The 24,107-nt window shown below is 38.0% G+C and overlaps 1 protein-coding gene across 2 annotated transcripts in view; it reads right to left on the bottom strand.

The window, feature by feature from the left end:
* The window catches only part of SLC15A2 (solute carrier family 15 member 2), a 96,455-nt gene extending 76,414 nt beyond the window's left edge, over positions 1–20,041 (bottom strand). The window contains exons 1-3 of one of the 2 annotated variants that reach the window (XM_034422717.3): positions 19,900–20,041; positions 9,248–9,294; positions 2,574–2,661 (exon numbers count right to left, since the gene is read on the bottom strand). In XM_034422717.3, the coding sequence (XP_034278608.2) occupies positions 2,574–2,661; positions 9,248–9,294; positions 19,900–20,020 (256 nt within the window). In that variant the 5' untranslated portion in view covers positions 20,021–20,041. Of the gene's footprint in view, positions 1–2,573; positions 2,662–9,247; positions 9,463–19,899 lie in introns of those variants that run through there. The other variant, XM_087883813.1, reaches the window with a different exon arrangement.
* Between the last annotated feature and the right edge of the window lie 4,066 nt (positions 20,042–24,107).

Below are 24,107 nucleotides of genomic sequence, written 5' to 3'. Positions count from 1 at the left end.
GGTTGCTCCCAGTTCGGCCCAGTTCGGACGAGCCAGTAGTGGTGATGATGTGGCGTCAGTGAACCAGTTCTCTATGACTGTGAGCTGGGCCTTCCCGCCCACCCCCACGTTATACCTACCTTTATTTGTCATTTTTTAGCCCAACTGATAGGCGCAGCAGAGTGGATTGCTGTCCCTCAGCTGGGCAGAAATCTAATGTGCTTGTGCGGAGTGCAAGTTCAGCGCACATGCAAGGGAAGTGACCATGCATGCGGCAATCACACGCAAAGCGCATGCGCAAAGAGAACCGGTGGTAACACCAGTTGGAACCCACCACTGGAATAATAGTATAAAAGGCCTACAATGGCAACTAAGGACAATGGTCAATCAACAATCTCATTGGCTTTGCACAACTGCTTGACCTCCAAGCCAGAAACACATCCAAATATTTAGAACTTTCTGAAAAGTTGGTAAGATCAGGGTCAATTTAAAGGGTATGGGATTTCAAATTTTTGCCACATTGTGGCAGAAATGGTCTATTTTCTGGATCCTGCTAGATGACATTCTTTGTCTGGAACTCAAAGCAAACCTCTATGATTTAGTAGAACAAACAAAACCTGGCCCTGTGACATGAAAGGCATGATAGGTGACAACTACCACCTTAATTTGCACTTGAAACCACCCTGGAAGTCAGTACATCTCATGGAACAGAGATGCAACAGGGACATCCTGATGCCAATGCATTCTGGACCAGTTGTAGTTCTGTATGTTCTTCAAGGAGAACCCCCACACAGAACACATTGCAGTAGTCTTCTTGACAGGCAATTCAACTATGAGTGACCATGAACAGTACATCTTGGTCCAAGAAACAACTGCACACAAGACAAAGTTGTACAAAAACACTCTTGATCATGACTACTACCTGTTCCTCAAATAGGTGCTGCAAATCTGGGAGGAATCCCCTACAATTTTAAGCCTGGGGAACTCCACTGCCTATCTAGTCATATTCAAGGAGTTCAGGCAGGTATATTGCAATTTAACAAGAAAACGTACAGTAGTGAGAGTCCCAAGTGTTCCTGAGAACCCAAGTTTATAAACAAGGTCTCACATCACGTTTTCTGTGACACAGTGCTTCTGAATGTCATCAGAGTATCCTAGATGACCATAGCTTCCCCACCATCTCTGCCCTGGGCTCTTAACTGATACCACATATAAAACACAGGTAGGCATATTTCTGAGAGTGGATTTCTCCCTTCCATGTCCATCCAGGCCTCCAAAATGTATGATAGTATTTAGGTCCAGTTTATAATACTGTAGTAGGTTGTTGGTAGTATTGTGTCAACCCTTTCAGGTATATAACATCAGCAAACAGATTCTACAAGAAACAGTAGAACTCTACTTTATTGGTATAGTAGCAGAACTTTGAAAATCTGACATCACTCTTACATCAAAAAGAGTTTTTTTTTTTTATTTGATTTATATGCCGCCCTTCTCCGGAGACTCAGGGCGGCTTACAACGTGCTAAGCAATAGCCTTCATCCTTTTGTATATTTATACAAAGTCAGCTTATTGCCCCCACAAACTGGGTCCTCAATTTACCTACCTTAGAAAGGATGGAAGGCTGAGTCAACCTTGAGCCTTGGCGAGATTCGAACCTGCAGTAATTGCAGGCAGCTGGTCTTAATAACCAGTTTAATAACAGGGTGCCTTAGACCACTGTACTACCAAGGCTCTTTAAATCAGACTCCATTCAAGTTTGCTTCTGACATTTTCTTCCTTTTCTGCACTTAAAACATATTTTGCTAGCTGACACAGTTTTTCTCCAGGGTTATGTCTATGATTCTCTATCTGTTGCCACTCGATAATAGCTTTGTGCCTTTAACAGTAACAGAAGAAGCAAAGTTTATCAGTGGCAGAAAAATAGAGTGATGAACAAAGTAGCCTTTCTGAATGTTGACCATCATCCCAGATATAATCATAGGGCCTGCCACAGGAGAAAAGTTGGAAGAATTAGTTATTAAGATAGCTTTCTCAGTCCAGGCATCCTTCCAGATGTGTGATGGGTCAGCCGGTTTGGACTCTCTGGACAACCACTAGATGAAAGCAAACAGATATAGAAAATTCTAATGCCTTTTAACCATCTGGTAGTCATCTGCATTTTTGCAATCTAGATCTGGTAGCACTAGATAAATGGATTTTCATGCCCAGAATTCCGAGCAATAATATGATGGCTGAAGACTTCTGGGAACTGAATATCCTACATCTCGAAAAGGTCATGGTTGAGAAAGTCTTTCTAGGCCAAGTTTCTTCCTCAGACTTCAGTTCTGTTCCCATCTTCTGCAGAACATTCTTTAAAACAACCTTTATTTTACCGCCAACATTCTATATTTATGATCCTTCTGTCTATCACATTAGCATTTACATTTAGCACAGACCATTAAGATTTATAAATCTGATTGAGATCTTGGGTGAGAAATCAAGCAAAACGCTTCCCCCCCCCCAATCCAAGCCATTAATGTCTCCCTGCCTTTCTTCCATCTAAATAAATGGAAAAAGCATCTGAGTTTTCCTGGGCAAAGGCTGTAAAAACCTACCTTTCATTCCATAGTAGGAGAAGCGCTCACAAAATTCATTCACCACAATGAAAGCAATGCTGAGAGGATAGTGGGTGCCACATATTCCCTAAAGAAGCCAAGCAGAAAGAGGTTGGGTTATGTACTATATACATATCATTTCGTCATTTGCACAGTTGATACAACGGTGCTCACAAAAAGCAGGTTTTGAAACCAAAACATCTATTTGTACAACAAAATGAAAAAGACAGGTATGTCTGTGAAGAAACAGTTCAAGAAAACACTTAAAATGTCAGTAAACTCATGCTTCAAAGAGTGAAGTTCAACACATTAAGTCACTGTCAAATAGAAGATTGAAAATATTATATAAATATTACATATGTTTGTTTGTTTGTGTGTGTGTGTATGTAGCACAGGTGAAATTCAGCTGGTTCTCACTGGTTTGCCCAAACTGTTAGTAAATTACTTAGGCAGTTCAGAGAACCGATTAAAAATAAAGTGCAAGAGAGGGGTCTCTCTCTCTCTCTCCCTCCCTCCCTCCCTCCCTCTCTCTCTCTCTCTCTCTCTCTCTCTCTCTCTCTCTCTCTTCAGTTAATAGCTCCACTTAACAGTTGCAGCTGGAATGCAGCCAACACATGCTGAATCAAATCAATAAACAACAGAAACTGACAGGATTAGGGCAGGGCAACCCATCAATCACTCATCTAGGGATGGAATTAACTTCTTCCCTTCAGGAAGAAGGACAAGATTACAAACATTTTCATTATAAAGGGTATTAAGTAACACTTCTGTGATCAGCTGATACTCCCTGAAGTTTCCCAAGACCTTTTATAGCTGCTGCATGTTGGCTACTTCTCATTTCTTCCTGGGGGAAAAGATACAGGAGGGGACAATGATGCAGCTTGATCATACAGTCCATGAATTTAATGCATGTATGGTCCAGCCAGCTGTATTGCTTCTGCTGTGAAGTACCCAATTTAGAACATAGAGAACATAGAATAATAGAGTTGGAAGGGTTAATGGCTTTTGGCAGCACACCCAGGCTTTCAATTAGCCTGAGCAGCTGCTCTTAGTTTCCCTCTCAGCTGCTGTTTGCTTTGGGGTTGACTTTTTTTAAAAAAGGGGAATGGCTGTTTAAGTTTTCTGCGTTGTTTTAGTGGTTCCTGTCATTGTCTTTTTGGGGTGTATTTCCCTCACTCTTTTTGAAAGCCTCTAGTGATGGAGCACCACAACTTCTGAAGGCAAGCTATTCCATTGGTTGATGGGCCTCACCCTTAGGAAATTTGTCCTTAGTCCTAGGTTGCTTCTCTCTTTGGTTAGTTTCCATCCATTGTTTCTTGTTGTGCCTTTTGGTGCTTTGGAAAATAGATTGACTCCCTCATTTTTGTAGGAGCCACTCAAATTTCCTGACAGAACAATTAATCAGTGGAACAGCTGGCCTCCAGACGTTGTAAATGCTCCAACACTGGAAGTTTTTAAGAAGAGATTGGATAATCATTTGTCTGAAGTGGTGTAGGATTTCCTGCCTAAGCAGGGGGTTGGACTAGAAGACCTCCAAGGTCCTTTCCAATTCTGTTATTCTATTCTATTCTAAATATTGGAACAGTGCTATTTTATTGTGCTATTTTATTCTGAATTGGACTGAGGAGAAATTTCCTAAGGATGAGACGAATCAAGTTGGCCACACCCACCCAGCCACATGACCCATTTCCCACAGAAAACACTGGGAGCCACAAAACCTGGGCAGGTGTGGCTGGGGGGGGGTCATGTGACTGGGTGGGAGTGACATTGAGTTGGCCATGCCCATCCACCCATTCACATGACCACCTAGCCACACCCACCAAGCCAGGCCCCACAGAACCGGAAGGGAAAAATTTTGAATTTCACTCCTGGTATGTAGGCATATTCATATGAACACACATATACGTATACAAACAGTATCAAATAGAATTTTAAAAGCAAACATAAAAAGCAAATATATAAAGGCAAAACATAATTGTTTTCTCATCCAAAGATAAAGAACAAAAAGTTTTTTTTTGTGACTTGGATGAGCTTAGTGAATGTCCACAGGTTTCTATAAAATTTCTGTAACTAATCTGGGTTCTTGGTGTAATCAAGAAACAAATCCCCTCAGAGATGTTATTTTTCCTCCTCCAGCATGTGCAGAGTAATTGTGTCAGCAGAGAAAATATGGGAAACAGGAATCTAACAATTTCAGTGTCAGGAGGATCCGAGCATCAAACACCAAAGGCTAACCACATGCTTAAGTACATAATGGCCATATTATTGTTTTCACAGTCCAGCCTTCATTTTTGTCCTCAAATTTGTGAGGCTTCACTGCACTGTAAGAAAACAAAGCAGGCTGACACTTTCCCTAGTCCACTTCCACAACATTTTTGCAGCGCCACCCCACGACATGCAGGAGCAACAGAATCTACAAACAGAGAGAAAAAACCCATTTGACAGTGAGAAATCCTCAGTCTTCCGGTGTCAATAAGAGATGAGTCTGCCAGGAACGGGTTATTTAAATGGGAGTCAGATACACATTTACAAATTGTGATTTCTCAAAGTTCGGGCTTTAATGTCAATAAAAAGTCCCTGAAGAAAAATGATAGGCCTGTTAGAGTAACTCAAGGACACTTCTCTGAAGGAACAGGGAAATGGGGCAGTTGAGGAAGGTGACTCATGGCATCAAAGCTCTCTTTCAACCTACATGGATTTGATTGTACATAGAGGATGCCAAAATACACAATGCACATGCCAATCTTTCTGTGCATTCAGAAAACCTGGTTGGCAAGTGAGGGGAGGATTAGAGATCTTGGGCATATATGAAAGGGCTACTACAGAGGTCGATACAAGCTCTCCATTCAGGATTGATGAACCTGTCCATTTCAAGTTTGTTTGTTTGTTTTATTTCTCATCTTAGGTTCTTTTTACCCCATTTCCCATTTCCTCACTAGTTTACAAACATATTAATGTATACACAGATACAGACAGACAGACAGACAGACACACACACACACACACACACACGGGCATGTGTATTATTCATTTCTCATACATGCCATTTGTATACAAATTTTTTTCAATATAAATATTTGAGGAAATAATTTTAAACCAGATAGTGTACTATCATATATTCTGTTCAGTAGAGTATGCACATTTTTTTTCAAGTTTTATGGCTGGAGTACTGTATTGCATATCCTATCAAAATATAATTGAGTTTTGCTTCATAGGTTAATTTGGGAGATCTGGATTGCGTAAGTCTGCAGTGAAATGGAAATGAAAGATATTTCCTACCCACTCCTATTTTCCATATCAGTTGCGTACAAGTTAAATGATGAAGATTCAAAGGCTGGAATTTGCTGCTACAAAAGTTATTCTCTTCTACACACATTCATTAGAGCATCTATAAAGACTATTTGTATTATAGGTTGCATACTATATTATGCTATCAAAACTGGATGAATCCAGTGTTAAGATTGTTTCAGATCACAGTTAGCTGCTGAACCCTAACTCCCATTTGACATCCTATTTGGGCTCATTACATCTTTTAAAAAATTGACTGGATATTATTGTTTCAACCTGAAAATCCTTATAGCTTTGCTTACATACAGTACATTAACACATAAGAAGACAATACACCTTTTATAGTCACTGGAGAAGTTTCTCTATGGGTTTCAATACCTTCAATAAAATTAGAAGGGAGATATAACAACATCCCAGGTCAAGACTGGCAACTGGGTAACACTGAGATAGTCACACATGTGTTATTGTGTTATCTTTTCTACATGGTCTGCCTTTCGGTTATTAATGGTCCCAATGCTGTCATACTGTTATGGCAAGTCAGATGTAGACAAAGTATTATTCTATTTGATAGTCAAGAGCATCTTTTATAGCCAAGTTCTGAATTATCGCTAACATCATATGAAGAATAATACCTTTAGTTCCTCAAAACCCTTCCCCAAATATGCAGATGCTCCTCAAGCACAATGGAAAAGCTTGATTTGTTTAATATTTATTTCCAATTTTTGTATCTTTTATTCAATTTCTGTTTTACATATATACTCCTTTTTGGACATGTTCATCCATTTTAGCTTTAGCTTACAAAATGTATTAACAATACAGTAATGCATGAAGCATGAGGTTCAGGATGACAGTGGGATTTAGAGAGCATGAAAAATAGAACTGAAAATAAAAATTGGCCTGACAAGCTGAATGGATTTCTCCTAATCAAGCAGAGCATTCATACCTCAGATGAGGATACAGCTCCATAAAGCAATTATGTTTCAAAGTCCAATTACAAGTTCTTCGTGTAAAGAAAAATAATGGGTTGGTAAAGAAGCTGTAGGAAGGGTGCTTTTCAGGGGTGCTATTCAGCAGGTTCTGACAGGTTCTGGTAATGGAAATTTTGAGTAGTTCGGAGAACCGCAAATACCACCTCTGGCTGGCCCCAGAATGGAGTGGGAATGGAGATTTTGCAAATATCCTTCCCCCAGGAGTGGGGAGGGAATGGGGACTTTGCAATATCCTTCCCCTGGAGTGGGATGGGTATGGAGATTTTGCAGTATCCTTCCCCTGCCACGCCCCCCCAAGCCACACCATGCCTCCCAAACCACACCCCCAGAACCAGTAGTAAAAAAAATTGAATTCCACCACTGGTGCATTTATATATCCTTTGGCCACTTTTTCCATTTTTAACTCCCTTTTCAGGCACTGCTTTCACTTCGCTCCGATTATGGTTACAGATTAAATACAGGACTGAGAAGACACACTTCTAATAACTGAGAGAGAAAAAATCCTAATAATCTAGAACACTGTTATATTCTTGGTTCAAAATTACTCTTGCTTTATTAATTTGCAAAAGGCACTCTTTTGATTCTGGTATGGATTTTTTCTCTGATTTTGCTTGTAACCCTGGAAGATTACAGCTTTTTGGCTTGCTTGCCCATTTTATAGTTCCACTAGTTCCTCTGGCATACCTATTTTATAGAATAATCATTCTTGGCATAAGTTTCAAATACAACACTGAAGTAAAAATTGCAGTACATTTTTTTTTTTTTGTTTTGGAGCATTTCATAACTGCCCAAAATTGATAAGAAATCTCACGTGCCATTCAACCATTATATATATTGGACTTTATTCACAAATGTTCTTACATGCATGTATGGATGCGCTTAAAGTTGCAGTCTCATTCATAAAGACAATTAGAGGGGAAAACTTGAATGAGAGAAAAATAGCAGTTAAATATTTTTCCCGTAATGCAGTTATTCTTAGTTTATGGCCTCTTTCAACAAACCATGGATATTGGTCTTAGGAAAAGCAGGACAAACACTTGATTATCTATTCTTTGAAATAATTCCAGCATTGATCCATATATTCACACCAATGGCTGATTTAATGCTTTCCTCCATTAATCCATAAACGTGCAACTAACAAACTATGTGGAATGAAAAAGCTTTGATCTGATCAAGTTTTAAATTAAAGGGCTTTTCAAAATATTCATTTGTACGTGCAATGAATAGGTAAAGCTACTCATTTAATACACAGGACCGGGCAGCACTCAATTTCTTCTGGGAAGCACACATTTAGGAGTTATTTGCATTTTCCCAGAACAATTAAAAACTCCTTGGCATGAGAATGCTTCTTTGCCTACCAGTTTTTTTCCCCTTTAAAATATTACAGTTTTTAAATATTATTAATGTTTTTAATTGAGAAGCAGAATGGTTCCCTACTATACTACTTCAGGCTATAAACCTTCACTGAGAATTGCATCCCGTTTTAATTAAGACTGAAATCAGCTAGCTTATTCCTTTTCTCTATCTGAAAAAATGCCCTATCTATTCTCAACCTTTTTGCTTTTTACAAATCTATTTAACATTTATTTTATCAGTTTCTTTAAAGGTTATAGCTATTCCTGTCTCTATTGTTTGAGAAGGAAATCTCCTTTACATAGTTATTTATTTTACTGGGGAATCATCATTCCATAACTGTAACTCTGTTCCTTTTCTCCTTCTTGCAACTATTTATAAATTAGTCTTCTCCAGCTTCATATCCTCCAAAGGTATTGGGGTACAGGTTAAAAGAAGCCTCCATAAATTGTTCTTTCACTATCTGAAGGCACAATACCAAATTACTGAATCAAGACTAATACAAATATACCTTAAGGATAAAGCCATTCATTTTTCATAATCAGGATTTAGAAAGGTCTGAAAATTCAACCTCAAAAAACAAACACCATTAACGACAGCAGCAAAAATATGAACGTAGCACTAACTTAAAATTCCACTGTGGTGCAGCTGTTTGAGGTTGCAATTTCCACTGTTGGAACATAATGAATTAGGATCTCATCAACTTCCCCTCTAGAGCTCTTTCATACTTCAAAAAAATGAACATTCTTGGAATGTATTTCCCATCTGAAAATGTCTAGAATGCAAATTCCTATAGTGCAATTTTTTGGCAATAGAGCGATTATTCCAAGGAAGCCACCAGTTCTATTTCCCCACCTTCACTTTTTTTTTTAAACAAAAAGCTTTCTTTTTAATAGATTAATCAAGGAAACATTTCATTCCAAATTTTTAAAGCTAATATCAATTCTAGGTAATTCTGAAGCCAGGACACGGCAGTGACAAAAATAACAGAAGCTTTATTGAAGTTAAAAGAAATAATGAAAACAAAGCCCTCCAGATACATACCGGAGATATTTTCTCAGGAGGGCTAATGCTTTTTGGAGAATCAGATCCTGCAGAAACAGAAAGGAACAAAATCTTCTTAGGGTCGCCTTTCTCCGAGAGGTCCATACTGTTATTGTTTTATTTTTAAAAAATCTGTCTCATATAACTCCTTGCTGTCATGGTGAGTTGGCTGGGAAGACTTCCAACTATGTGGTTTGGAGTTAAGTTCAGTTTTATGTTAACCCTGATTGTGCACCTTTCGGTCATGCTGAGGCAAGCAGATGATCTTACTTTGAATGACGAGAGCAAAATTAATTTGAATGGAGCAAGTGGTCCTTAAATCAGCAAAATCACAGGGCTCTCCCCCAATACCTCTGGGCACAGTTGTGCAATTTCTATTGCTATGACATACTATGAGATCTCCTATGCTCATATCATGGCAATCAAACTGCATACTCCATGATAATTTGCATCACACAAGTTATAATTAGATGTGGAACATCTAATGTATCTTTAGGCCATCTTTGTGCTAATGGTAGGCTTAGCTGCTAGGAGCAAAGACTTCTCTGTCTATTTAAAAGGAGCTGGATGAACCAAACCAACCCCTTCCCCAAAATCATTAAGATCTCAGACCAAAGATGCATTGGGGGGGGTCTGTTCTATGTGCACATCTCCAGAATCTCACCAACTCTGTACAATATTTACAGTATAAAATATGAAGAGCTTCTTGTATTCTTCTCTAAATCTCTTTTAATTAATAGCTTCTTCTCATTACAAGCACGTATGCCACAACTAGTGTAGAAAATGACTCTCCTCATAGAACCCTTGGCAGAGATAAATTGTTGTCACTCTCTATGTTTTGTGGGGTGCTTCTGACAAGACAGTGTGCTGTGCTGCGCAGGAAGCAAATATATTCCACCTAAAAGGTAAGTATTTCTCAATAGGCTATAATCTGAGTAAAGAAAACTTGGCTACAGTATTTCAGAGAAAATTCCAGAAGCTGGTCAGTCCTCCATGCTCACTCCTTTCAACATAATGATATCCTTGTCTATGCCTTTCATGCAGCTTTGATGAATCACCTCATCCTTCATTTTTGCTTGCCCTGAAAAAAATAATTGGTTGATTGATTCACCTTTCCTCATCATTATTTTCATGACCAATGGGGGGAGGGGGAGAGATAGAAAAGAAACAAAAAGAAAGGAAGCATGGGGAGACAGAAGCCCTGAATCCTTCAGTTCCTCTTGTTTTTAATAAAACAAATTCAGGTCAGAGAATGTGGGGGTAAATTTCCATGTGTCAATAAACTTATTAATAGCTTATTGAGGGAGATATTTGAGGAGCTGTCTCACTCCGATGGGACTAACCTTCCCCACTGGTTTCAGCACAAAAGCCTTATTTCGGATCCCATCTTCCAAAGAATTTCTGCTGTTGGGGTTCAGGAGCAAAGCCTTTTCTGCTGTGGCCTCCACCCCCACACTCTGGAATATTCTCCCATTGGTGGTGAGATCTGCCCTCATAATCCTGGCCTTCCAGAAGTGTCTGGAAACAACTTGACCCTGATGGAAAACTGCTACATTGGGGTGTCTGACCAGATACAGAAGATCCTCATCCGTAGGCTGCATATCATCTTGGGTATTAGCTTTTCGATTTAATTCTTCAAATTTTCATTTTCATGTACTACTCTTTAACTTTTTTATTATATTGTAAACTGCCTGGAGTCACTGTATCAGTGAGATGGGGTATATTAAAAAAAATTAATAACTATAAATAAATAACTAAATAACAATGCCTAGTTGATTAGCCTCTTCCAAAAGAACATCATACCACTAAAGCTATTGTTAAATCTTGTGACTTATTGACTATACCAGAACAATTAGTTGTAGGCATTTAGTTAAAAATTGCATTCTTGACACCATTGATACCTGAGGTGCCACAGGTTGTGTATTGCAATGCTGAAATGATATAGGATAGAGTCTGAGTATGCAAGGAATTGGTGGGTTATTTTAGCCTTAAATTTAACATATGGCTTTAGATGGCCTTATATTTTGATTCCAGTTCTTGTCTTGCAAATCTACTATATGGAGTTATGACAATTTTCAGTGGAAAAAAATGAATGAAATATGGAAGAACTAAAATGAATGAAATATGGAAGAACTAAAAGAGTTCTTCCACAACTCAACATTCTCAATAAATATATTTTTTTGTAATTCCAGCATTACAAAATCAATGTTGTGTAGATTTTCTTCTTTTCAAATCTAATTTTATGTTATTAGAATCCTGGGATTCAACAACCACAGACTAATAACAAAAGCAAAAGCACTTAGACTTATATATCACTTTACAGCGCTTTACAGCCCTCTCTAAGTGGTTGACAGAGTCAACATATTGATCCCAACAATCTGGGCCCTCATTTTACCGACCTGGGAAGGATGGAAGGCTAAGTCAACCTAAGCACTGCATAGATGAATTGAGACATGATAAGACCAGACATTCAACTGAAGAATTTACGATTAATATGGGACCCAAACTCATGACTTTTGATTTTAAAAAATACTATTCCAGGATTTCTCCCAAGTATTTTTCTTCAACAAATTAAATGCAGTTGTTTTATTCTTAACATTTGGGTCTAGAAACCCTTGCTGTGGTTCTAGAAATTTGTCTGGGACAGAACTATTGAGAGAGACAGGGAGCATTGAATAACGGATGAGTATACTAATGCTGATATCCTGGAAACTTTGATATACCACCGTTTTTGATCCCTGTTCTTTGAAAGCAGATTAGGCATGGCCAGAATTCTCTTCTTTTCTACCAACACAGAAATCTTGAGAAAAAGGAACAAACATCACTGCCCTATCTTGTGTAATGGCCAGTCTTTTTAGCAACAGAAATTCCCCCATAGAAATTTCTATTCTATATTCAAGGAAATCAAACTAAAGTCATGCCTACAAAAGTGGCATAGCTTGGCCTGGCATTGCGTTTGTCATGCTGATGAAAGCAGTGACCTCCTACACACTGCTAATTAGGCAGGCATCAAGTGAGCGGGCAAAGTAATGATAGACAATTGTAGCAATATGTACATCATATAACCTTTCTATTTATCCCACTCAGGCAGTTGTGAAATGTCAAGCTTGTCTACTACGTGCTCGGGTAGATTGTAGAATGAGTTCAAGATTTGTTTTGGTGGTATTCATATCCCATGATTATTAGGGTTATATTTGTGTAGTTATTAAAATTACATCCTTGAGGACTGGAAAAGGAAATTTCAGAAATTTAGATCTTCTCCGACTCCATTCCACAATAATGACAGATTTTTGCTCAGGCTTTTGACTAATGCCAAGCTTTAATATACTTAAGATACATTTCTGGTCTATTTATGTGGAGGATTTGGACTGCACATCTCATGCTGGGGTTGGTTCAGGTGAGCTTCTTGATTGGCATCTAGGTACCATTGCTTAAATAGATTTTGAGATATTGTCTTCCAGCCAACCCACAAACTGTAAGTAGGGCATATGAATTGGCATGCATCTGCCCTGGCAGCATTTCTGACCTATATCAGTCAATAAAAGGCACTAATGATTCAATTTTACACAAAGGAGAGATGAGATGAACCAACATAATACAGACCCAAAACTAATTATAGCATAATTGTACATTCATATTGCACATTTCTACATCGAATAGATAATGAATGTATTTCAACAAGTGAACAAACAGTTGGGGAGAGGGACAGATTGAGCAACTTCGGGTTGTCAGCTAGGCATCACCTTATTAAAAGAGATCTTTCTTTTAATAAGGATAGTATTAGGATTCTCTTTGCAGTATTTGTTAATTTCAAAGTAGCTTTCATTATGATCCTCAGATTTTGGAAGAAACTTGAATTAGCTTCCATTGACCCGTCCCATATTATTGGTGATTCATTGGTTCCATGAAACCATTTACTTAAGAGTCACTCCCATTGTCAGGGCATCTTTCAGATTCACCCCATATAGAAATGGATAACGAAGGAGCATCTGCCACAAAGAAGAAGGAGTCAATCTATTCTCCAAAGCACCTGAAGGCAGGACAAAAAGCGATCGATGGAAACTAATCAAGGAGAGAAGCAACCTAGAACTAAGGAGAAATCTCCTGACAGTCAGAACAATTAATCAGTGAAATGACATGCTTCCAGAAGTTGTGGATGCTCTTACTGGAGGTTTTTAGTAAGAGATTGGACAACCATTTGTCTGAAATGATATAGTTGCCTGCTTGAGCAGAGGGTTACACTAGAAGATCTCCAATGAGTCCCTCCCAACTCTGTTTTTCAGTTATTCTCTAGTAACTTTATTTTTCATTTATAACTTCAACTCTTTAAAGAAGTAGCTTATTGATCCAGATCACTATTGCCTTGTGCTAGTCAGCAGAACCTGGTTCATGTTTTACTGGACTCATGATGAGAGCTATATTCTTCATCGCATCAGTGAATACAAAAAGATCACAGCATGAGCTAAGTATCTATTTAGAAGTTGAACATCTAAGTGCAAACTAATTTTTTTTTATAAGGATTTTGTGGGGAGTGGGAAATCGAAAAATATAAAAGAGATCCTATAAATGTGAATCCAATTGAATAACTAAAGAATGTTTCTTAGAATGTTTGGTAATCTTCCAAACATTGTTTGGAAAAGGAGCATTGAATAGCCCGTGTGTTATTGTGTCTAGAAAAGAATGGGTGCTATCACAACATTTTTCCACAGCAGAGGGAACTACTATGTCTCTGCCATATTTAAGCACAAACAGTCTGAAGAACAGTTTTTATCCCTGTGCTGTCAGACTCCTGAATGCAAAATAACACCATAACTACATAGTATGATGGACTTGCAGGGCCGGCACAACGTGTAACATGTTAACACTGGTGCAATAGGACCGGGTGTTTTGTTAATATGATTTATAGGGTTAGGGATTTTCTGTCTTCACTGTGAGTTGTATTGTGTTGATGGAGGGGTGAACCGAGGGAGCTCAACCAATCTCATTGTACATATGTTGTGCACTGACAATAAAGATTTGAAAATTGAAATTGAAATTAAATTTGAAATTTAAGATTTATCAGGCAAAAGTGCTGGTGGAGTCCAAATATTCTGGTGGAACTGGTGGAGTTCAAATATACTCCTATAGAATATGGAAGTGGCGTATTCCAAATTCTTGCATTCTATTCTTATTGATGCAATGAATGTACTGAATAGGACCATTTCCAGTAGAAACATGTGTTTGGTTCCTTTTCTTCAGCCTTTGCTAAAATTTATATGTTTTCCAACCGTCTTAGCCTCTTTAACTGTAAAAGACAAATTTAATCTACATGGAAGATAGTCCTAGAGGAGGAAAAAAAAATATTCCTTCAGTTCAATGGCTTCTATCAGGATTTTTTTACCAGGTTGAGTTTTGAAAAAGTCAAAAGAACAACCGTGCATCATGTTAGGACTCATACTTGCAATTGAATAGGAGTTTAATTTTTAGTCCCTTGGGTTCTGGTAATAAATGTTCTTCTGTGGTATTTACAGTATTTAGCTAGTCCTTGACTTACCACCTTTTGTTCAGTTTTCAAAGTTACAAAAAAAGTGGCTTTATAACACTTTTCACACTTAGGACTGTTGCAGCATCCCCAGGGTCACATGAGCAAAATTCATGCTTGAAAACTGGTTCATATTTATGGCAGCTGCAGTGTCCTGCCTGCGGTCATGTGATTCCCCCTTTTGCAATCCTTCTGACCAGAAAAATCAATGGGGAAGCCAGAGACAACATGTTACTGACTCAACAACTGCAGTGATTCATTTAACAACTGTGGCAAGAGAGGTTGTAAAATGAGGCAAAACTCATTGAACAACTGTCTCATTTAGCAACAGAGATTTTGGGCTCAATTGTGATCGTAAGTAAAAAAAACTACCTTTACAACTTTGTTTGTGCCATCTACTTTTCCAGCACCACAATGCTGGAACATCATTAAATTTTACACTGGGGGAGGGAGGGTTACCTTTGAATCAGTCTGGTTTCCTGGTGACTGCCTGGATTAGTAAGGTTTTTCAGAAGTGGTTTGTTTTCTATAGTTCAGAGGGTGTGACCGGCGCAAGGTCACCCAGCTAGGGTGGGTTCTAAATTTTTTTTACTACCGGTTCTGTGGGCATGGCTTATTTTGTGGGTGTGGCTTGATGGTCATGTGACAATTCTTTAGGATTTAGCAGAGGTACTGGTCTACCAGGCTTTTAACTGCTTGCAGAGCTGTACCGGTCTACTCATTTGTTTTTGGAGGCACCGGTCTACCCATTTGTTTTTGCAGGCATCGGTCTACTCATTTGGTTTTGGAGGCACTGGTCTACCACCACACTGCCTTTTAACACTGATCAGCTGTAGGGCGGCCCTTTGAAGCCCCGCGGCAAGAGTTTAAACAGTATTTTTCCTTCTAGCCGATCAGCTGGGACTCAGGAGGCAGCAATAGATTGGCGGTGGGGCCAAATAAAAGGTAAGAATAATGCAGGCGGGTGGGGGGGCAGGGGGGCAGAAACGGTTCAGTGACATCATATCGTCACCGCTACCGGCTCGGCGGAACTGGGCCGAACCGGGAGGAACCCACCACTGCTTTGTACCTATGGCCAGACTAGAACTCCCACTCTCCTGGCTTCTAGGCTGCTGCCTTAACCATTACACCAAAATGGCAATTGGCTTTTATATTACCATGTTTCCCCAAAAATAAGACCCTTTTTTTGAACCCTGAAATAAGGTCTTGGCCTTATTGCCATGCTCTCAAAAGCCCGATTGGGCTTATTATCAGGGGATGTCTTATTTTGGGGAAAACAGGGTACCTAACATTTATGCTATTATACTATTCAGATAGAAATGTTCTTCTATTTAATAAATATATATGTGGGATGTTTATCACACCCCTTCTAAGGAATTTTTAGGCCCAGAGTTTGAATTCTATATTTCCCATCTCCTATTAGATTAAAAATTGGGCATTTCCAGCAGTGGCATAGATTTGTGCCATTGCTTGATTTACACATTGTCTATTGCTTAGCACAATTAAGGCACTTAATCTTTGGTAGAGATTTATGCCCCCTTTGGGATTTCATAATATACAGGTAGTATTATATGTTGTTTTCAGATTTATAGTATTTGTAAGCTGATCTTTTTAATGTTAGCAATAAACATTCCACCTATCTATAATTATCTTAGTATGCTTTATTATAAATATTATATGTCATAGTGTGGCACATTATGTTTTTGTTTTAAAAATGCGAGGTCACTTTCTATGTTTTATATTCTAATCTACTATAACTGACTGCAGTAATGTGTGTGCAATGGTAAATTAGCTTGCACAAAGGAAAGCACAATTTTAAAAATGAACTTGCAAATTGTTTCCACATAGTAGATTATTAGCATATATTAGACTTCAGTACAGAACTAGAACATTTTTTTTTTGGTTATTGAAAGGTTTAAAAGGGCAATTATACTGGTTTTAAAATTGAAAAGTTTCAGTGAAATCTGGTGCCTAGAATTACACTTATGCAAGATGTTGTGTTGACATTAGCTGGACTCCTGTACTTTTAATAAATAGTGTGAAAGAGGTGATTTTAGTAGTTATAGCTTGCAGGCAAGTTATACTTCTTGTACGTATATATTGGATGCAGATCTGTGGCAAATGTATATTTCATCCTAACTGCTATACTATACCTCACCTCCCCCCAGTGGTGAAATTCAATTTTTTTTTACTACCAGTTCTGTGGTAGTTTTGGTGGGTGTGGTGTGGCATGACTTGATGGGCGTGGCTTGGTGGGTGTGGCAAGGGAAGGATAGTGCAAAATCTCCATTCCCACCCCACTCTGAAGCCAGCCAGAGGTGGTATTTGACAGTTCTCTAAACTACTCAAAATTTCCGCTACCGGTTCTCCAGAACCTGTCAGAACCTGCTGAATTTCACCCCTGCTTCCCTCCCCAAAAAAACAGCTTTTAGCCATTTTTTCCCATGTCTTAACATTTCCTAATAATTATACCTATCATTAAGAATGATGTTACTTTCTTAGAGGTTTCTGGAAAGGGATCAACCAGGAGAAAGATAATAGCTAGGCTCCTCCCTCACACTGTTAGCTGCAATTTTTAAAATTCTTTTTATAGTTATTGTATTGTATCTTAGTCTTTTATTGCATTGGTTTGGTTTTGCATTGTAAATAAATTCTGATTGATCAATTAGATAACTTGATGACATTATTGGGTTATCTTGTTTTTCACTATGAATAGCATGGAAGGCTCTAAAAATTTAGACAGGGACAAAGAATATTACACGGTTTCTTTAAATTTTGTATTGTACCATTACGGATGATTTCCTGGATTCCTGCAACAATTGTGTACCTTTTGTTAAAATAGTCAGATTGGTTTTGCCAATTTAAGGCTGACATATTTCTTCTGTTATGGAGTGGCAATTATTAATGGCTGAATAGCAGAGGGTAACCCAATCAGACATCATCTATTCCTGGAAAATAAGAAATCTTATTAAAATCCTTCATGCCTATGTATGAAGAATAGTTTTAGGTGCAGACAAACAGGGAAGAAGCAAAGTGGAAGTCCTTTGTTTCCAGTAGAACAGGGGTATCAAACTCGCGGCGTCACTGCAGCGTCACGTGACATATCTTGCCTTTTTCCCCCCTTCGCTAAACCGGGCATGGGCGCAGCCAGTGCGTGACGCATCCGGCCCATAGACCACAAGTTTGACACCCCTGCAGTAGAAAGTCTGATGCAGAGCAAAGTGCTTAATATACACTTCGTATTTACATTCCTATAAATAAACTGCACATTATGGAATGTTAATAAGCCATCAGTTATCACATTCCAAAGGAAATGAAACCTGGCTAAATAATGTACCTTTAAAATGGCCCAGCAGCAGAGGAATCAACACACGTACAATATTGAATTAACTTTTCCCTTTTTAATTGCACCCTTTTTTAAAAAAAAAAAAAAAGTATTATTAGCATTTTTGTGTGGGAACATTACTGAACAGCAACTCATTTTGAATGGATGGAAACAAATTTCATAATTAGCTTCTCTTTTGGTAGTAAGCCCATTAATGGGACTAAAAATATTTAATTGGAGTACAAAATTAAATAGAATTTTAAAATAACCTCAGGAATACAGGACTCAGCTAAAATGTCACTTCTAGCCAACGGGTTGCATCAAAAATCGTTATGACATTTAAAATCCAAATGAGGTGACTGACTCAAAGTCCCTTTTTTCCCCCTGTTGATCCAAAGCAATGTGTTTTATATTTCCATTGTATCTGCATATAACATAATCCAATACTTCATGGTGGATATAAAGTTTGGCTGCAGTTTGACCATAGTCATTTGCAAACTTTAATTTTCAGTGGTAAAAGTCAGTTCCATAGATAAAGAATGTGTGTTATACTCAGCTCTTTTACTGTATAGGAAATGAGCAATCTTATTTGACAGGGGACAGCCATTTGTATAAAATTATAGGCACTCATGCATTAACTCAAAGAGGATACAGATTAGCATAAACTTTGTACATATTAATTTATTAATCATAGAGATAAAAATAAGACATAATTATGTAACTCTTCCTGCCAGCTACCTATTGCATGAGTAGGAACAATGGGACTTTAATTTCACAATAACAGGGACTTTTGTGCCCCCCCAAATAACACATGTTGCTCCAGCTCCTTTAAAAACTGATGAGAGAAAGCAAGCAAGACAATATGAAGTACAAACATTAGGATTTATTTAACAAACAAAGAGATGAGGAATTAAATAATAATAATAAGGAACTAATGGAAATAGAAATGATTTAAATACTAAAATCTGGCTGGGCATTGGATGGTTGTGAGGCAGAGATAGACAGCCGAAATCCCCCCCCCCCCAGACATTAGATTCAGTCCTCAGGGACTTTCAAATTTAGTTTACCATGTTGTCATGTTTAATGGGATAAGGAGGAGCATATTATTCAATGTTACAAGAGAATAATTGTATGCTAATTTTATTTAAGGTTAATTAGGCATAAGGTATAAATAAAATGAAATCAAGTTTACTTATAGTCCTAGACGCACTAACTAGTTTTGGAGGCCTGGCTCTCAGAGTACAATCCAAAGCCAATGTGACTCTCAACACAGAAAAAGTTGTGCAGTCAAATGTACAATGCTCAGCGTGCCCTCAATTAGTGCCACAAAACTATCAGATGGTAGAAAGAAAGTCGCAGTGGATGTTGCTAATATCCTTTCATTCTTTACTCAGGTTGTGAGTCTGCCCAAACACATTTTCATCTGTTTCTCTATCTCCTTTAAAGTTCTTTTCTCAGTCTCCTGAAAAATTCCTCTCAGCCATTTTCTCATCCATACGCCAACTTAACAAGCACAAAGGAGGCTGTGTCCTAAGCCACTATGCTGCCCAGTTACCACAGTTGTAATTTAAATAGAAATTATATATATATATACACTGGTATATGTACAGTATGTTGCTGTAGTTGGAAGACCACAGTAGTCTGGAAACCTGTGTGCTTTTATTTTATTTTTTTAAGGGGCCCTTGATTGGATCACGTGCCAGGAAAGGATTCACAGTTCCTCAAATACAGTCCTTTGTAAAAAGGCACACATCAGATGACAGATAGAATAGACAGTGTTGGGGATAATGGATCCAAATTACTGACCTCTTTCTTCTCCTTTCCTTTCTTTTGCTCTGCTTTCCTTCTCAGGCATTTCTATAATTTCCTTTGTACCTTGCAAATCCAACTGTGGGGGCTGCCAAAATAAGATTTTTCTCTGAGACATCCTGACTGTCTCTGTTCCAAGACTTGTTAATATTTTACTTCTAGTGACCTAAAAAAAATGCAACCTCTGGATGCATGTGTGTTCATTCAATTCAACTGTCCTTTCCTCAGCTAGAGTATCTACCTATATGATTAACAGAAGTTATTTATTCTTAGCTTCTCTAGCAATTTCTGAAAAAGCCTAGAGAGTTAACATTTAGATTTAAGAGTAGTCTATCGATAAAAGCTTTTTTAAATGCTGTTTCTAAGAAAGGCACTTTAAAAATGCATTAGTTACAGTAGTTGTAGTATTTAAATAGGGCTGGGTTTATGTCTGGGTATCTTAATTAGGCCTACCTCACTACTTGGTTTAAATTGTCCAAATTGCTTCAACTTGAATGAATGAATCACCTACTGGGAGGCAGACATTTAGTAAGTCCACATGACAGAAAAAGAAACTTCTTTCTGTCCAAATGTACCATCTCCTATTCCTGTTTCTAAATAAGACACTATCTACTGTTATTTGCAAACATTATCGCCTATTCACATTTGAGAAATCTTGTCCAGATGAAGAGACAAGCAGAGGCAACTCTTTGTAATCTTATAAGTTATTTATGACAGGTCCACAGATGGGGAAACGACATCATGATGTCATAGGACAAATGACACAAATTTTATTTGCAAGATAATAGCAATAGCAATAGCACTTAGACTTATATACCGCTTCATAGTTCTTTACAGCACTCTCTAAGCGGTTTACAGAGTCAGCATATTGCCCCCAACAATCTGGGTCTTCATTTTACCGACTTCAGAAGGATGGAAGGCTGAGTCAACCTTGAGCCTGGTGAGATTCGATCTGCCAAACTGCTGGCAGCCGGTGATCAGAGAAGTAGCCTGCAGTACTGCACTCTAACCACTGCGCAATCGAGGTTGCTAATTTCATTACATTATTTGCATAATTTGCATGATGAGGTCATGATATAAGTGGGATGTCATCTTGGCTTCAACTCAATGCCTATGAAATTATCATTTCTAAGGTTACTTATCAACCATTCTCCTTCAGATGAAGGGCTGACACACCGGCCAGGATAATACAATGCTAAACAGTGGCTTGTTTAACAACCATAATTTACTGGGGAAACACATGATATAAAGCTGGATGAGTTTACACATTGTACTAAGTCATAAAATGATGATTTACAATCTGCAATAGCTAGAGTCATATAACATAATAATTTTTTAAAAAAGCAAACCATTTTATGACATAGTACAAAGTAAAACCTAATGGGGAATAGAAAAATGGTGGCACAATAGGGATCCAGAGCAAGCCAGAATGAAAGCATCTTATTGTAGGATAATTGGGGATGTAACTGATGCAAATCTCAAAAATGACATCACTTGTGCACTAATGTCTTGATGCATATGATGCCACTTGCCCTCTGCATAGACACTATTTGTTTCAAAATTTGAGGAGGTGGTTAGGAAAATGTTTCAGGACTAACAGGGAGAGACATAAATATCAATAACACAGTATAGTGAAATATAACACAAAATTGATGTCTGATGGATCACAAATGATACTGTTAAACATGTATGTTTCAAACATTTTATTTTTAATAGCTTTCAGTAACTATTGCAAGTAATTCCAAAGCACTGTTTGAGTAGTGAAAAACTGTCTCTGCCAGTTTTTCACTACTTTTAAATTTTTCTACTTTATCTAAAGCCACTCAACTCAACATTCTCTTTTTGTCTTACATTCAGTACTAGGGTGGGAAATCCAAAAAGAATGATTTTTTTTAAAGCAAAGAGTTTCTTCATTTAGTCCATAACAATTACATTGGCTTGTTTATTTGTAACAGGTAATCCATCTCTAAAGGTAAAGGTAAAGGTTCCCCTCGCACATATGTGCTAGTCGTTCCCGACTCTAGGGGGCAGTGCGCATCTCTGTTTCAAAGCCGAAGAGCCAGCGCTATCCTAAGACGTCTCTGTGGTCATGTGGCTGGCATGATTAAATGCCAAAGACGCACGGAACGCTGTTACCTTCCCACCAAAGGTGGTTCCTATTTTTCTACTTGCATTTTTTACGTGCTTTCGAACTGCTAGGTTGGCAGAAGCTGGGACAAGTAACAGGAGCTCACCCCACTATGCGGCACCAGGGATTTGAATCACTGAATCGCTGAACGTTCGATCAACAAGCTCAGCGTCTTAGCCACTGAGGCACTGTGTCCCTTCTCTACATTGCTTTAAATTTTCGCAAATGTCTTCAATATCTGCTTTAGAGAAGATGGTTGAATTCTCATATCTGGTTCTGCATTTGATCTATTGCAATATGTTGCTTTAGTTGAAGAATACAGTCTAGCTTTACATAGATATTACTTGGAAAAAAGAGAAGTATTTTGACAGCCTTTTCAGATCATTGTGAATATTCTTCTTTGATAATATACCAAAAGTGGCTTGGCACGTAGAAGCTGACATATCAATGATTTTTTTTCATATTCGGTTACGTTGAAACAAGTGTCTGTCTTATACTTTAAAAGGATATTTTATCCATGAAGGATTTTGTAATATCTTGTTTTGTTTATCCGAAATATGAATGAAATTCATATGAATTTCATGAATTTTAATATTCAATGAAATATTAGTTCATTGAATTCTGTAGAACTTCTAAATGTTGACACATTTCATTTTGTGGGCCCCACTTCACAAAATAGTCCAAAACTCATGATACTCTTGCTAGTCCAGAGCCTCCTTCAGACCATCAGCCACCATGATCAAATCAAAACAGTCATCCAAGTCCTGAATCTCACAAAGAGGGAAGAAGAAGCTACTAAAACGACTGCTGGACTATGAGGCTGGCCAAGTGGCAGCCACAGAACACAAGTCAGTTCTCCTGCATCATCACCACTACCCACTGCTGCTCCCAGTGCCACCATCCACATGAGCACCTGAGTCCTCCAGCCATCCAGAAGTCTACTGCCAGGATGATAGCCACAGACACCTCACAGCAAACAGCTGGACCAACCAATTGCTGTTCTATTCTCATAGCGGGCCACAAAATGAAGGATGGACACCAGGCTGTGATCCACCTGACTTTCACATTGCCACACCACTGCTCCTTGGCATTTTTATTCACTTAGTGAATCCTTCCTAAGAATTGGGGATAAGGGGATGTTGTTGTTAGAATTATCGTCAAAGAATGTTAGCAGTTTGAGTAAAGCTGCCTTATGCAATTGACTGATGGTGATTTTGTCAGTCTGATAGTGTTCAAATGATGCTCAGATGTTTTGGAATTGCACTGAAGCTACCTATTATTAGTAGTACTGCCCTTGATTTCTTTTGCCACAGTTGTATTTCTATTTGTCTTATGTTTTGCAATTTTTCCCCCCAGTTCTTTCTCTTCTATTCTTGTCTCCAGGTACTGGCATGTCCACTCCTCAAGCTTTTTTGTCTTTCTTATTGACAATAGTTAAGTGTGGGGTGTTATTGTTATTCAATTGGGTTCTCTGAGTTATTCTATTACAAAACTACCGTACATTGTAACAAAAAGCTAAGGAAATCTGTTAAGACTTGGTGAAGCCAGATTATATTATTTTACAATTCTACATTTTTTATGTTGACCTGGGAATTAATATTATTATTGGTATCAATGGCATTGCTCTCATTATTACTGTTACAGTAATTATGGTAATGTTTTTTGTTGTTGTTCAACTTGTGTTTTTCCCTGATAAAAATTCAACACAATTATAATCACCAAAAGAACCTTTATTTAAAAAAGAACAGCCAGGCTTCCTTCTGACCTTAAAACATAAAATCAATTTAGTAAGTTTGAGCTATTACCTTTGAATATTGTTTAAAGTTCATGTAACAAAATAGACTGTGTTTCCACCTTTTCAATTTGTTTCCTTTTTACTGCTTTTTATTTAGTAACACTACACACATTTAAGCCATTTTTTAATAGAAAGCACCTTGGCACAATCAATAAAGGACTGCAGAATGAAAATCAGATACCTAGCTAAAGGGAAGGTTGAATGGGGAGGAGAACTGCAATTTTAAAGATAAACAATGGGTTTAACAAAGACTGCAATCCAAAAAAAGAAACATTTTACTGT

Source organism: Pantherophis guttatus, chromosome 1 (assembly GCF_059756535.1).
Source record: "Pantherophis guttatus breed Tessera chromosome 1, ASM5975653v1, whole genome shotgun sequence".
Classification (NCBI taxonomy): Eukaryota; Metazoa; Chordata; class Lepidosauria; order Squamata; family Colubridae; genus Pantherophis; species Pantherophis guttatus.
This window is presented reverse-complemented; position numbering and strand designations above follow the sequence as displayed.